Source organism: Acipenser ruthenus, chromosome 29 (genome assembly GCF_902713425.1).
Source record: "Acipenser ruthenus chromosome 29, fAciRut3.2 maternal haplotype, whole genome shotgun sequence".
Classification (NCBI taxonomy): domain Eukaryota; kingdom Metazoa; phylum Chordata; class Actinopteri; order Acipenseriformes; family Acipenseridae; genus Acipenser; species Acipenser ruthenus.
In genome coordinates, this window is record NC_081217.1 from 23,039,765 (window position 1) to 23,053,465 (window position 13,701).

Here is a 13,701-nt window from a genome sequence, read left to right on the forward strand (position 1 = left end):
GCCCAATTCCTATATAGGAAATCCACACTACCCAGAGGAAAAGCTCTGAAGGCTCATACAGTGCAGAGAAGCTACGTCTTTGTTGGTCCTCACCACTACCGTCTAATTTTGTCTTGTGAAAGCTGAGTCAAATATTAGCATGAAGTAAATAACAGCAACTCTCATGGAATACAAATCTGGAGTCTTTCTCATTCCCTCTTTGAATTCTCCTCTCCGGGCTATTCACCTGAGCATAAAAGAACTTCTCAAGGACATTCCCTGTCTGGTTAACGAATTTACAGAGAACAACATTAGTCAATGCAAGACATGTTTTCTGAGTCTGTATTGTGATAAGCGGGCCCCGAAAGAATTCAACGTGATTCATTAAAGCCAGCAATGTCAGGTATGTTTCAACTCCAGTGTCCTGTGATCATGTCTACCTAGCATCTGACAAACAGTCAAGGAAAAATCACACCATTCTGTGCTGAGCATAATCAGTATGCGCTGATGCTTCCCCCCCACTGACAAAGAGTTATCGATCTGGAGGGAGATAGCGCTAAATGGCTTTTAAATTACCCAGTTGAAAACAGCCTGTAGGAAAGGGGCCAGGAGCCTATAAATAGTAATTATATATCGCGTGGCATTATAAATAATGATAAGAATAATATTTCACAAGAGATCTATGTGAGTAAGAATACAATAAGAAGCATTGTCTCAAACGTTCTGGTTGAATATTAGTGCCAATGCGTTTTGTGAAACCTACATGAAGTTCATGGTTTTGTTTTAACCTGGATTTGGGCACACACCACTGTGGGCCATGTTTTCAAAGCATTCATTCCAGGCTTTTATTAACTCCTATACACCTTAAGCCAAGTGAGCATGTCTGGGATGAACTCGAACAATTCGTCACCACTATCCTCAGCCTACCGTTCTGTGTCAATTGTGTGAAATACGAATTAGTGAATGGATCCCTTGAGACACCTTCCAGCTCCTTGTGGAGTCTGTGCCACATCCTGTCAACGGCAGATAGGAGCTTATCTGCGAATCATTTTCAAGTATTTCAGACCAAACAAGGATTCCATATATTGGCTTTGTGTGCTACGCAATAATTGCAACAGTCTTGCTGTTCCCCACTTTTCATTAGTTTAGGTCACGGCTCTGAAACCACCATAACTGGATTTAAAAAAACAAAATTGGTGGCTTACTTTTAAGCACCACTAAGGTCGTTATTAATCAAAACAATACACACTGGTGACGTGAGATTGGTTTCTTGTTGAAACAATGACAACTATTGTGGGGATGTCATATGTTTTGTGTTTGGAGGGGATTGGAATAAAGCAGGATTATTATGTGTTGTGAAAGTATGATTTAATATAACCTGCATTACATCATTCGATTCCCCTGCCAGATGGGTTCCATATACAGATGTGCTGTGTGTAGAGCTCTCAGACATGTCTTCTCTCTACAGCTGCTACACCAGAGTGTACCCACTAACCACTCTGCCCCGAGTGAATGTAAGGAATACCACAGGAGGGGCAGCTCAGCGGGTAGTGCTGTGGTTAGGGAGGCGATATGTTTCAGGGCTGCTTTCAAACAACGCTTTAAAAAGTCACCAGGATGTGAGAACTGAGTCAGAAAATAATATACAAGGTGAATCAAAACCAGTATTCACTGTCATATCCCACTGATGTTAGTGCTGAGAGCAGGATTACTAAGTATCCCAGCAATCACTGCTTCTGAAATGACTCCACATGGCTAATAGTGTGGAAGGGAGTTAGGGAAGCAGATAGCTATTTTTGCACTTTCATCCTACTTCCCGTTTATTAAGCCTGGACTGCTGCAGAAAATGCTGCATGGTTAAGTTAATTTGAAGTGCTAAATCCTACACTTTTACGTGTCAAGAATTCATGAAACACCATCACACAGTTGTAAACTGTGCACATTTTTTCATGTGCGTCCCTGTGTGAGTTAGGAATTACTTTTCTTCTGATTTGCTGCAAGAGCATTACTTAGAAACGATCAAAGCTTTCCTAGAAAGAGATGGTTTCCAGGCACATATCACCCAGCATCAAGATGCAGTTGATGGCGTCTGTTAAAAAGAGGCACGCAACTGAATGATTTGTTTGGTTCTATTTTTATTTCCGAAAGATTTTATTTTTTAATTAGATTAGCAGTAATGCATTTTTTTTTTTAAACAGAAGAGTTTCAAATAGGAGCCTGGCTTTTGCATACTTTCCAAAAGACAATTTGAAAGCGTATTATATTTAAATTAAAATGTGTACTCAACTACAAACCTTAAACCCCTTCCTACATTTCTGAAAAGCATTATCCTTAAACCAGCCAAACTGGGTTTATTAACATAATGCTGAGCTAAAATGTTGCTGAAATCGTTATCTAGATAAAATAAAAGTCAATATTGTCAAAACATCCATTTGCAGTATTGAGTTTGTCCACTCCAGCCCAATGGTTTAATTTTAATAATAACAGGACCATTATATAATGAACAGGGAGTATTATTTCAGATAAGACAATTGTATAACATTCATCCTTCATGAGGGATTATGGTATAAGCACTCTCTTTAATGGGAATAAATGGTGGTTGAAAGATTAGGAATGAGTATATGAGTATAGCAGGACTCTGGTGTTTACAGGCGGTTCTAAAATGGAACTCAGAGAGATTACTTGTGGAACTGAGAACAGAAATCTGTCCCACCCCAGAACTGAACACAGAACTGCATCAAGAGATGCACTAAGAACGAAGAGAACGAAGAATGAAGCATGCACTAAGAACAGAAACAGGAGGATAACACTGCATTCATAAACCATGCAATGTGATTAGATGAGACAGGATAATGATTTAGAAATCAGCAATCATATACAGCTGTGACCAAAAGTTTTACAATACCGTAGAGAATTAAATAATTTTGCTTCATAAAGTCGAATGAAACCTGCTGAATAATGTTGCGTTAACATATTGAATTACATACTGATTTGTAGTTTTCCATATACTTAATGAAAAACTGACAAAAATTGAAAAATGTGACATTTCAAAATCTACTATGAAATACTGTATTACTATTATGGCTTCCGGTAGACTTTTTGCGATCTCATTTTGTAGTTTCTTTGATTACATGATGTTAAATAAAAGATCTAAATTGTGTTCACATCGCTTATTTTTTTAATGATGTCTCAATCCTAAAATCCTAGGTGATGCATAAAGTTTGGCCAGAGCTGTAGCATGTTTCTCTATGAATTTCAGAACATCCATTATTTCACTTGACCTGTAGATTTTTCAGTGCCATTTCATCTCCAATGCGTTTGACATCCTCACTCAGGATGTCGTTCTGCACGGGGAATGCATTTCTTCAGCTCTGATCTCCCTAATGGTATTCAGGGTTACTTGCTTTATTTTTCCATGTCACTCCAATCATTTTAATTGGAAATGAAGGGGTGAAAGTTTCAAACCATGTTTAGCTTCAAGAATGCTTCTTTTCTTGATGTCAAGCCTCACAAAGTGCTTGTCATGCAAACTAATTGCAGTTCCTGACACTTATCCAATGCATTCAATAGGCAGCTAATCTCATGGCTCTCTTGTGGCCATGGGCATGACCTACGACCCCTTGACCCCTTGGCTAACAAGCAAATACCCTGCTAGGCAACCTTAATGAATTTCCCAGCAGCCCACGAATGTGTTTGTAGCAAGCAAAACAATTCCATGACTTCTCCACGCCATGTGCATCAGTGCACTATATCGGTCTCAAATGCACTGTTTTGAAAGAAGATTTTAGCTAACATGAAGTGCATTTTCATTTCACAACATGGCTTCACAGCAGTTAATTCCACCTTCAGTATGTCGGGGTGAATCCCAACCCTGACGCTGTAATCTCTAAAGGTTTATTGAAATGAAGACACAGGTCAGCCAGGCCCGTAAACATTTCCGTCTCTCTTTCTTTTACAACATTATCTTTTTGTATAAACTGGTGTCTACACACCTGTCTGCTTCCTGCTACTTGTTTCAAGTTACATCCACCTCAAATAAAATGAACAAAAAGACAGAACAATAACCTTGCCTATAAAACAGTTGTGTTCCATAATCTTTACAAAGCGTTTAAAAGAGCCTGGTCCTTTATTCAATACTAAAACTGAACAGGTTTTTAAACGGCAGCCATGGTGCTAATAAGGTCTTGCATTACCTAAGCTAGCCTCTTAACCACAGTGCAAGACATTGTGTGAAGCAGAAACACACCAACACTCCTAAAGGGGCCCCATCCTGCTCCCGCAGAATCACTACAGTGCAGAGGAAGTTAAAAGCAGGGGAAACAGAAAGATGCCACAATAAAATTACACACCATCAGCATAGGCCCCAGCAGGCAAGGGCTGGGTTACCATGGTTACTGATGCTGCATACACAAAGCCAGCCCGGGAATGCAATCAAAAACAGGAAACTGGTTCGATTCTTTGAATAATAACAAAGACGAATTACAATTTCAGAATCCCAAAACTCTAAATTAACCAGGGCTATATTTGAATGTGTAACTGTCTATTAAAAATGAGTCTAACTACTTCAAATGCAGATCTCTGTCTCTCGGTTAATTTGAGGATATTTCCAAAGGTTTGAAGAATGACTTTTTATAATTTACACTAAATATTCACTTTATAAAAAATGACTTGTGCTTTTAAGGAATCCATTTTAAAAGGATTGTAGTTCTGAGGAAAGGTGTTTGATTGAAATGTTAACTGGGATATTTTAAAAGTATAAAAATGATGTCCTGTATTATTAATTGACCAACAATTCAGAATGACAGCATTGCTGGATTGCGCTTTCAAATCTCTGGCATGTATTCAGGTAAACCAACATGGTCCTTTTCCACTGGGTACATTTTTAAACAGTGCTACAATATTTCAGTATGTGTCCCTGCACTAATTGTGAGGCATTGGTATAGCTTGCTGAGTCACCAACACCAATCAATTCTCTCAATCTAAAAATAACTGTGTCTGATACCTAATCCAAACAAAAACATATTAACATAGCACCTGCAGACCCTCCTCATGAGAAGAGGTACCGTATAGACAGGAACACGATCCCTGCATGCTGCTTTCAACACCACAATCACATCTCATTTGGGCTTGGTCCATGTTTTTAATTAAATAGTGATCAATTGCATTCGCATTTAGCAAATCAGGTCCATTAATGAGTAGTGATCTGTATAGATCCATGAACAACAGATGAGAATGGTCATTGAGTTTTGACCAGGTGATTCATCTAATGTAGTGCTGGGCATTGTGCCTGGTGGGGGAGATGAGAATTTGATTTATAGACAATCACAGAGAAAGCAACACGTGTTTACTGCAAAATGAGAAAGTACAGTTAATGTATTCAGATTTCGTTCAGGATAATATTGCATTTTTTTTTAAAACCCAGCAAACCTGATTAAAACTTGCCAAACACCCCCCGCATATCCTTTCTTTTTTTGTCTTAATTATTATGTCATGTTTCAAATTAATAAATAAATCTCAAGGTTTCACTGACGTTCAGGAACAGCAATGCACAAGGCTGGTCCTTGGAATTCAGCACTGTGCTGTTTTCTGCTTCCTTGACATTCCTAAATATTTCATGACAATATTACTCCTTTGTTTACTCAGGAGCCCTGCCATTACAAATGTCATTTATAATCTTAAAAAGCAGACAGCACCACAAATAGGATTTGCCTGTCTTACCAGCTTACAGTCTTCTCTGTGAGTCTGACATGCAAGTACTGCATCAAGCCTGTAATCAATATCCATGAACTGAGACTGCTCCTCCTCCAAACATACACTTTGGTGAAGCCCCATTCAAGACCACTGATCCACAACTGTGTCCTTGATGACCTCCAACACAAATCTTACCTCAATTGTTTTTAGTATCTTCGCTATACAAACGAGATATTGGTGATTTTTATTCTACGCTACACCTGATAAGGGTGACAAGCATGTTATCAGACCTGATTCACTTTGTACACTACTGGGTATCTCCACTCCTCTAACATACTAAACAGAAACACCAACATTACATTTGTATTCCTAGCACCTGCACAGCTATACACACCCTCAGCTCATCCTATCTGTGAGCTGCTTCCTCCCTCTATCCCGAGTCCTTGCCTTTGGCAAACGCTGGCCTGGTCGTCCCAAGATGCTGATTAAAAACCTTCAGTGCCAAGGCCTTTGGTTGTCATGAGTATTGAACTCTGCACTTGCTCCAGTGAAGCTATACTAAAAAATATCTTGGATTGTTTGCTTTCTAGCTGTGCTGAACATGTCAAGAGCTATTTAAATGCATGAGACGGATTCCGTGGTCAACAGACAGTTACAGTGAAGCAAGCCAGTCTGCAGTCTAACCCAACCCTTGATCTAACCCATGATCTTTTATGCAGCAGTTCTGTACATTTTAAAAGGTCACTTGGAATTTTTGTACCTTGGAAAGGTCAAATGTGCTTCAAGGATGAACATTTTTTTGTAAAATTAAGATAAGCTGTTTTTATAATAGCACAATGTCTTAAACAACAGGAAGGACCACAGTGTTGGCGTCCTTTTAAAGTCATGATCAGTTTCATTAATGGGCTTTGAGATTCCCCAGCCTATCACTAGAGACACATTGAAAAACTAGTATAAGAGATGCTCAGTTACAGGCAGCAATGACCTGTATCAACATTGTGATCGGTACCAAAAATACTGTTCTAGGGAATAGTGAGCTGATAAGAGTTGCATATAATTAGCCGTGCTGACACCCACCTCTGCACTGGTGAAACATACAGTTGAAAAAAATGTTATATTTTGGAATGAAGACTGTCTTTTGCAAAAGCTGTGGAGTTTCACCCATTATAAAAATGTAACACACTCCTCCTCTTCAAAATGAGCAGAATGATGGCTGGGCAGCAAAGTTTAGCATTTCAAAAATAAGAAAGCTTTGGATAACAAGGCTTTAAGATTAAAAAATCCAACAGTATTTCACTAATGCGTTTACCTTGATTGCCAAAAATCCAACCCCAGCCAGGTGATAGGTAATAGGGGGGATAGAAACCTTTGCCAGTTTAGAACAATACTTGTTAATAAAGATAGTGTGGCAAATATGAGAAAGATAAACGCTTACCCAAGGGTTGTCATGGTAACGATGGTGTACCAGAAGGATGCTGGGATGCTGGTGAACTTGCTGGCTGAGGAGCCTTTTTCAGCATAGAACATCACAGTGGCAAAGATAATGATGGCCATGGTGAGTGAGAAGAGAAGAAAGCCCAGTTCGGAGGCACAGCTCTTCAGGGTATAGCCAAGGATCCGCAGGCCCTGGGAGTGACGGGAGAACTTGAAAATCCGGAACACTCGAAAGACCCTCAGAGTCACAAAAGCTCCGCTGACGTCCTCATTGTTGGTCATGACCAGGCCGATGTAGTAGGGCATAATGGCCACCACGTCTATGATGCTCATCACACTGCGCATGAAACGGTATCTGCTGGGGGCTGCGAAGAGTCTCAAGAGGTACTCCACCGTGAAGATCAGCACACAGGCAGTGTCCATGCAGAAGAAGGCCACCCCATACTGCTCGCCACAGGGTAAATCCTTCTGGTTCATCTGATAACTGCAGGGGACTGTCTCTACCACATTGGTGATCACCGAGATGGCGATGAAGAACCCAGTGACATAGTAGAAGACTAAGGCCATGGTACTTGTGTGCGGGTTCTCAAAAGCTCTCCACATGGTCTCCCGGAAGTTCATATGCGGCAGGTTGCTGTCCTTGTTCTCGTTCTCATTGTCGTCCATTAGCCTCTCTGCGTTCTCTCTCTTGCGGTCCTTGTACTCTTCATAGCAGCAGTCCCCTATGATCTCTGGAATGATGCCGAAGAAGGAGAGCTCTTCATCGTAGGCGGAAATGCACTCGTATCTGGGGTAGTGCAGCTTGCCTGTCCTGTAAAAGTTTAAGACACTTCGAAAGATGTCAGGGTCGCGGTCGAAAAAGTACTCCTTAGTTTCCTCGTTGTAAAAGAACTCTTTCTCCGAGCTGCCCAACAGAGTGTCCGGGTATCTATCCAGGGTGGTCCTCCAGGTCTCAAAGCGACGTCCGCTCACGTTCAGAATGATCAGCTCGTCCTGACGCTTGTTTTTGTCACTAGGGGCGATGGGCATGGGGCAGTTGGCCACCGGCATCCAACCAATGGCCGCAGCCCTGGCAAAGGGTAGCCATGCCGCGACACCTCCCGCCATCGTGACTCCAAGTCAGGGCGTGGAGGACAAATCTGCTGCCTTCAGAACCAGCTTGCCTTCAGGTTAAAAAACATCTACAAGAAGATTAAAAGGAATTACTAATGACTCTAATCGAATTAGTACTGATATACAACAAAGAAGCCTTTTAGGCAGCTGGCTGTAGTTTTATTGAACTGGTATTGGATGCTTTTGTTGTTTTGTCCTTGTTCCAAATAATCTATAATTGATACAGAAATTAATTAACACCAAAAGAAAATAAATAAATGTGGCTTGATTTTTCTTAACAGCGGCAGTAACTTATATAAATATTTGTATTATTAATTATGCATTTAGGATGTATTGATTCAGAACATAGTCACCAAGGCTTTCCATCCAGGTTTTAAACGCATCTCTGCACATTACCAGCTCATGCTACTCTTGCTGCTTGTATGGGTTAACATCAGATACAGTAGGCTGGTAAGTATAAAGGTAAGTATATTGTAAAGTCCAGTTTACACGCGCATAATAAACACCCCCTAATAATTGTTGTGATTTCCTTTGATTAATGGTTCCTTCAATAAGGAGTACAATCAGTAACGCTGCAACCTGAAAATGTCATTTTAAAGAAGTACCAATGCAGTTAGATTCAGTGCTCTGAGCTTCACGCGTATCTATTTATTTATGTATCTATTTATATTTAAATTTGACAAGGATTTGCCAAAGAGAAACAATGTTACACAAGCAGTCTAAAATAAACTCAACAGTAATAACATTTCCCGATTTTATAGATACGTTATTGACAATGTAGTATTTAAAAAGTAAAACGCAAAAGTATTGTCGGCAGTTTCTGATGCTGTGCCGGGATTTACAAGAGCCGGTACCTGTTGAGTCCGAATATTCTGTTAGTATTTAAAGTGGTAAATTAACAATTCGATTTATTTATTTATTTGTTTATTTATTTATTGATTGATTGGAAAATGTTTTTTTTTAAGTGGATTAACGTTGCAGACAGAAATGTTCTAATTACATACATTCCGTCGTGGAAACGCAAGACGCGTCCTTAAAATAACCGGCCTATGTAATGTACTTTATGAAATACATTCTTCAACAGTAAACATTTTAAACATGCTGGGATTCTACATCAAGTCAATATTTTATTTAAAACGGTCAGCATTTAAATATAAATCGTAATGGTATATACCAAGCCGTTTTACAAAATTCAAATAGATGCAAATAGATACAAAGAAGAAGAAGAGGAAGAAGAAGAAGAAGAGATTCTATATAGAATTTATTATACGTCAGTTGGAAAAGACATAACGAATTTATTTAAAAATGAAATTGTATATATTTCACGAAGAAAAACAAAATAGAGTTAAAAGGATGAACTTGAAGTAGTGATGTATAGAAATGATGGAATCGATTTCAGCTTCTGTTTTATATGTACTTCATTATAATATAATAAAATATTTCACGCTGACGATAGACCGCAAACACGGTTAGTTTTTTTTATATTAATTATTGCAGAATGTGGATGTTAAAAAGCACGTCATAAAGAACAGTAGCAACAGGGTAAGAGAGCAAGTTAACTTTACAAAAAAAAAACGCTCAATGAAAGAGAGCAATAAAGAAAGAAAGTGCTTACCTCTAAGAAGGAAAATACATTGTAAAACCTGGTGCGTATATCTAGCTATCTATATCTATCTATATATAGATAGATATAGATACAGATATATGGATATAAAGTAAACGGGAAGCTGTTGCTCCTTATCCCAACGTTAGGTCCGAACTGGAGTGATACCGAAAAATCAATGAAATATAAGCACACAAAAAAGAGACTGTTGCGACAAAACAAAAGCTGCTTTTGTAACCAGCTCGTCCCCTTGCAGCAGGTCCGATTCCGGCATGAAGGTTTATTTCTTTCGCTTCATAAGCTGCGAATGGTACCCAGATTGTGTGGGTTGTGGATGCAGTAATGATGGACAGAAGTGGGTGAGTCTATATGAGCGCGTTCTCTCCCTCCCTCCCTCCCTCCCTCTCTCTCTCTCTCTCTCTCACTTAACAAGAGCCAGAAGAGTTCGCACAGAGGCACTGTGTGCTCTCAGACACCAGCAAATGAAACTCTATTAAATCCACACCAAGCATCACACTGCAGGCTGATGGAGTGCGTTTTTTTTGTCCTCTGGTTTTTCTTTGAGTCTCAGCACGTGTGTTTTTTAATTAAACATGCTCATACAAATTTGAATATTTGTTATCAATAATAATATTTTTTATTCCAGAATTCTGCTGGAACTGGTATTGGAATTCAGCCACGGGCACGCTGTCTGTTTCGTTCTTTTTAATAAGTTGATGCGCTATGATGAAGTGTTTATTATTAACAGTCGACAGAGGTTCGTTACCTTTATCTGAAGCAGTTACTGCCTACCTACTAAATGTAAATGCACAGTAATTGGAGACACTTCATGTAAAGTGTCATCCAAACATGTACAGTAATGTATTTGTAGTAGTACGGGTTATCAATTTGGTGTGGACAGGGAGCCCTTGTAAAAGTTTACCACAGTACACTTTTCTGCATGCTTATTTCCCATGGTTATACTATGGATTGAATATCCCGTAGCATTCCTCTCTGGGCTTCACAATGCTTTCCCTTGCTTTGACACTGGCTATGCTTTTACTATGGGGTACTTGTATATGGGACCGTGCAGAATGTAATGTAGCACTGGATATTTGTGAAGGAAGGAATAATTTACTGCAATGTAAATTTTTGAGGGGGTTCACTGAGATCCTGAGCCCAGCAATATTAAAATTGGATCAAAGCTTGAAGTATCAAGGGTTTTAATTCCAGTCAAAAAGTAAACAGCATGCGAACTCTTCAAGGTTACCCTATAACCTGTAGGCAGACAAAGCCAAGTGTTTTTCTTTTTTAAAATCGATTTGTATTCATTTTTAATAGATAAATAACCACCAGCAAAGTGAAGGCAGGGTTTTTATTTTCCGTACTCTGTATTTCATGCAGCTGACGATGCCAGCTTCTAGAACGGCAACATTACACATTTCCAGTAGCTTCTTGTTGCACCACGTTTGAGACGAGAAGCGCGTGATAGATGAGACTTTGAAAAGGCAGCTCCCTAGAATATTTAAATGTAAACTCTCCAGGAGTAATACCATCCTGGTTCATTGCGTACCACATTTATTTCACCTGAACATAAAGATCTCCCTTCATTCTTATTGTGGTCTCTGTTTGAATTCAGAGACCACAGCAGTGGGGGCAGCAGTGTGGAGTAGTGGTTAGGGCTCTGGACTCTTGATCGGAGGGTCATGGGTTCAATCCCTGGTGGGGGACACTGCTGCTGTACCCTTGAGCAAGGTACTTTACCTAGATTGCTCCAGTAAAACCCCAACTTTATAAATGGGTAATTGTATGTAAAAATAACGTGATATCTTGTAACAATTGTAAGTCACCCTGGATAAAAAGAAATAAATAATAATTGTAGATTTTGCAGTAAAGTCAAGGGGAGATTTAGACCAAGAGACAGAAGAAACATGCCTTGTAGTTCGAGCAATGAATACTCCAGCCATCCTCTCTAAATCACATTGTGCTGTGTCATCTTTACTGCCTCCATCTTCTATCTCACTCTCATAGGGATTGTACTTCTAAACAATAGACTCAGAATAGCTGCTGCGAATTCAAAGTCATGGGTCTGCCTCTGCCTGGGCAACCAACACACTCTCCTCTAACCCAGTATCTACAGAGTCAAGACTAGCAGCCCTGACAGACTTTGTGGAACAGGAATGTGTAGCAGCAAAAGGGGAGGAGCCTGAAGTAGTTCTAGATTGCAGCTCAACCTGTTCACAGCAATTACCTCATTTCCTGTGTCTCTCTGTTAAACTTTCAAGCATACTGAATCCCAGCTGGGACTGACAAAATAGTTTGATCACAGTCCGCTGCTAAGGAAACAAACAGGACTGATTTCTAAAGGTTTTCAATCCAGTCTCAGTTGCAGATGCCATGTGACTATGTGACACTGTGATGTAAATAAAAATGACTAAGAATAAATCATTGTATATGTTGTAGGTGCCATGAAACACCACAGCTGAGTTTTCTTTCAGGGTTTTTCGTTCTTGTGGTTTATAAATGCAACCAGACTGATACAAATGCAGCCTTATTATGCATATACATTGTAACAAATGTCTGAATTTGAAATGTCTGGTTCTTTGACAAGATCCTGGAACTGTGTTCATTCCAATGTGAAATGCCTTGCCGTGGGAAATGTTCATGGATCTCCCGTCCCCCCCGGGGCGTGGCATGATTACACCTTGAGTGGCTTTTTGTCTCTGACACTGCTTCTGGCTCATACCCTCTGTGATGAATGAGTGTTTCTACATTATAAATCAACAAGACTGGGTCCTCAGCTGCTTCATCATAGCCATAACTGAGGGTTGAATTCTCAAAGGGTACAGCCGAGAAAGCAGGTTACAAATTGGATGGTGTTATTTTACGATAACGTATTCTGGACGTTGTGACTTTTCAGTAAAACTGCAAAATCAAACTTGTGCTGCAAAATCGCAGTTAAAAATAAAAAAGAATCTTAAAATACAGCAAATGTATTAATTAATTGAATTGCTGTATAGTTTAATGAGGGGTTTACTGCAGTTTTGAAATGCTACATTCCTCATTGGAATCCCTGATGAAGATCAGTAAGCTCACACAGAAAGGATGTGAGCCTGTGCGCTCCAGACTGTATTACTGCTGTAGGGACTCCTGCAGCACAGAGGCCAGAGATCGAGAAGGACAGAGAATACATGTAATAGCTGATGGAGCTGTCCTGTGCTTAGGGTTTTTTTTCTATTATTTTCCACGGTTTTGTTTCTATTTAGAGAGCAGCTATGTGTACAAGGACACAATCCACTTTCTCAAAATGAAAAGGTGACACATGAGGGGTGGCTAGTAAAGTCACATTAATGGAATAGAATGAGGAAGGCTGTTCAGATCCGGCTTCTAGGATTCTCCAGATAAGCTCCCAGCGGCCAGGTAAACACACATACATTATAACAGCTTAATATTGGAGCAACAACACCTCGAGATACCTTCAAATAGTCTTTTTAGAACAAACTGTCATGACCCCTTTTTACAGTATAGGGGTAACCCAACAGGTTTTGTAACAAATCACATAAACCTAATCAATGCACAAAGATCCTGGCACTGAGATTTAAACCTCTTGAAATTACACAAAGCAGCCAGGTGCTAAAAATGACTTGCAAATTAAAACAAAATGGTTTCTTAATAGCATGCCATCATAATGCGATCAACATTATGCATCAAGATTCAGTGTTTTGAATAAACATGCTCATTCATCTCGATGCACATGACCCACATAACATGCATTAATGTAAACATCTGTATTCAGAGGTCCTAAACACTATGCAAATCACACACCAGAGAACACAGCCATGTATGGTACTTCACTGTGGAGTAATTAAATACAGCAGCATTGAAAATGAGTCAATATCCCT

At 39.6% G+C, this 13,701-nt stretch overlaps 1 protein-coding gene across 4 annotated transcripts in view; it reads right to left on the reverse strand.

Annotated features, from left to right (window-relative positions):
- The window catches only part of LOC117417595 (potassium voltage-gated channel subfamily D member 3-like), a 114,971-nt gene that overhangs the window by 46,528 nt on the left and 54,742 nt on the right, over nucleotides 1-13,701 (reverse strand). For 3 of the 4 annotated variants that reach the window (XM_059003933.1, XM_059003930.1, XM_059003931.1), the window contains exon 3: nucleotides 7,106-8,285. In XM_059003933.1, coding sequence (XP_058859916.1) covers nucleotides 7,106-8,211 — 1,106 coding nt within the window. In that variant the 5' untranslated portion in view covers nucleotides 8,212-8,285. Of the gene's footprint in view, nucleotides 1-7,105; nucleotides 8,286-9,832; nucleotides 10,169-13,701 lie in introns of those variants that run through there. The other variant, XM_059003932.1, reaches the window with a different exon arrangement.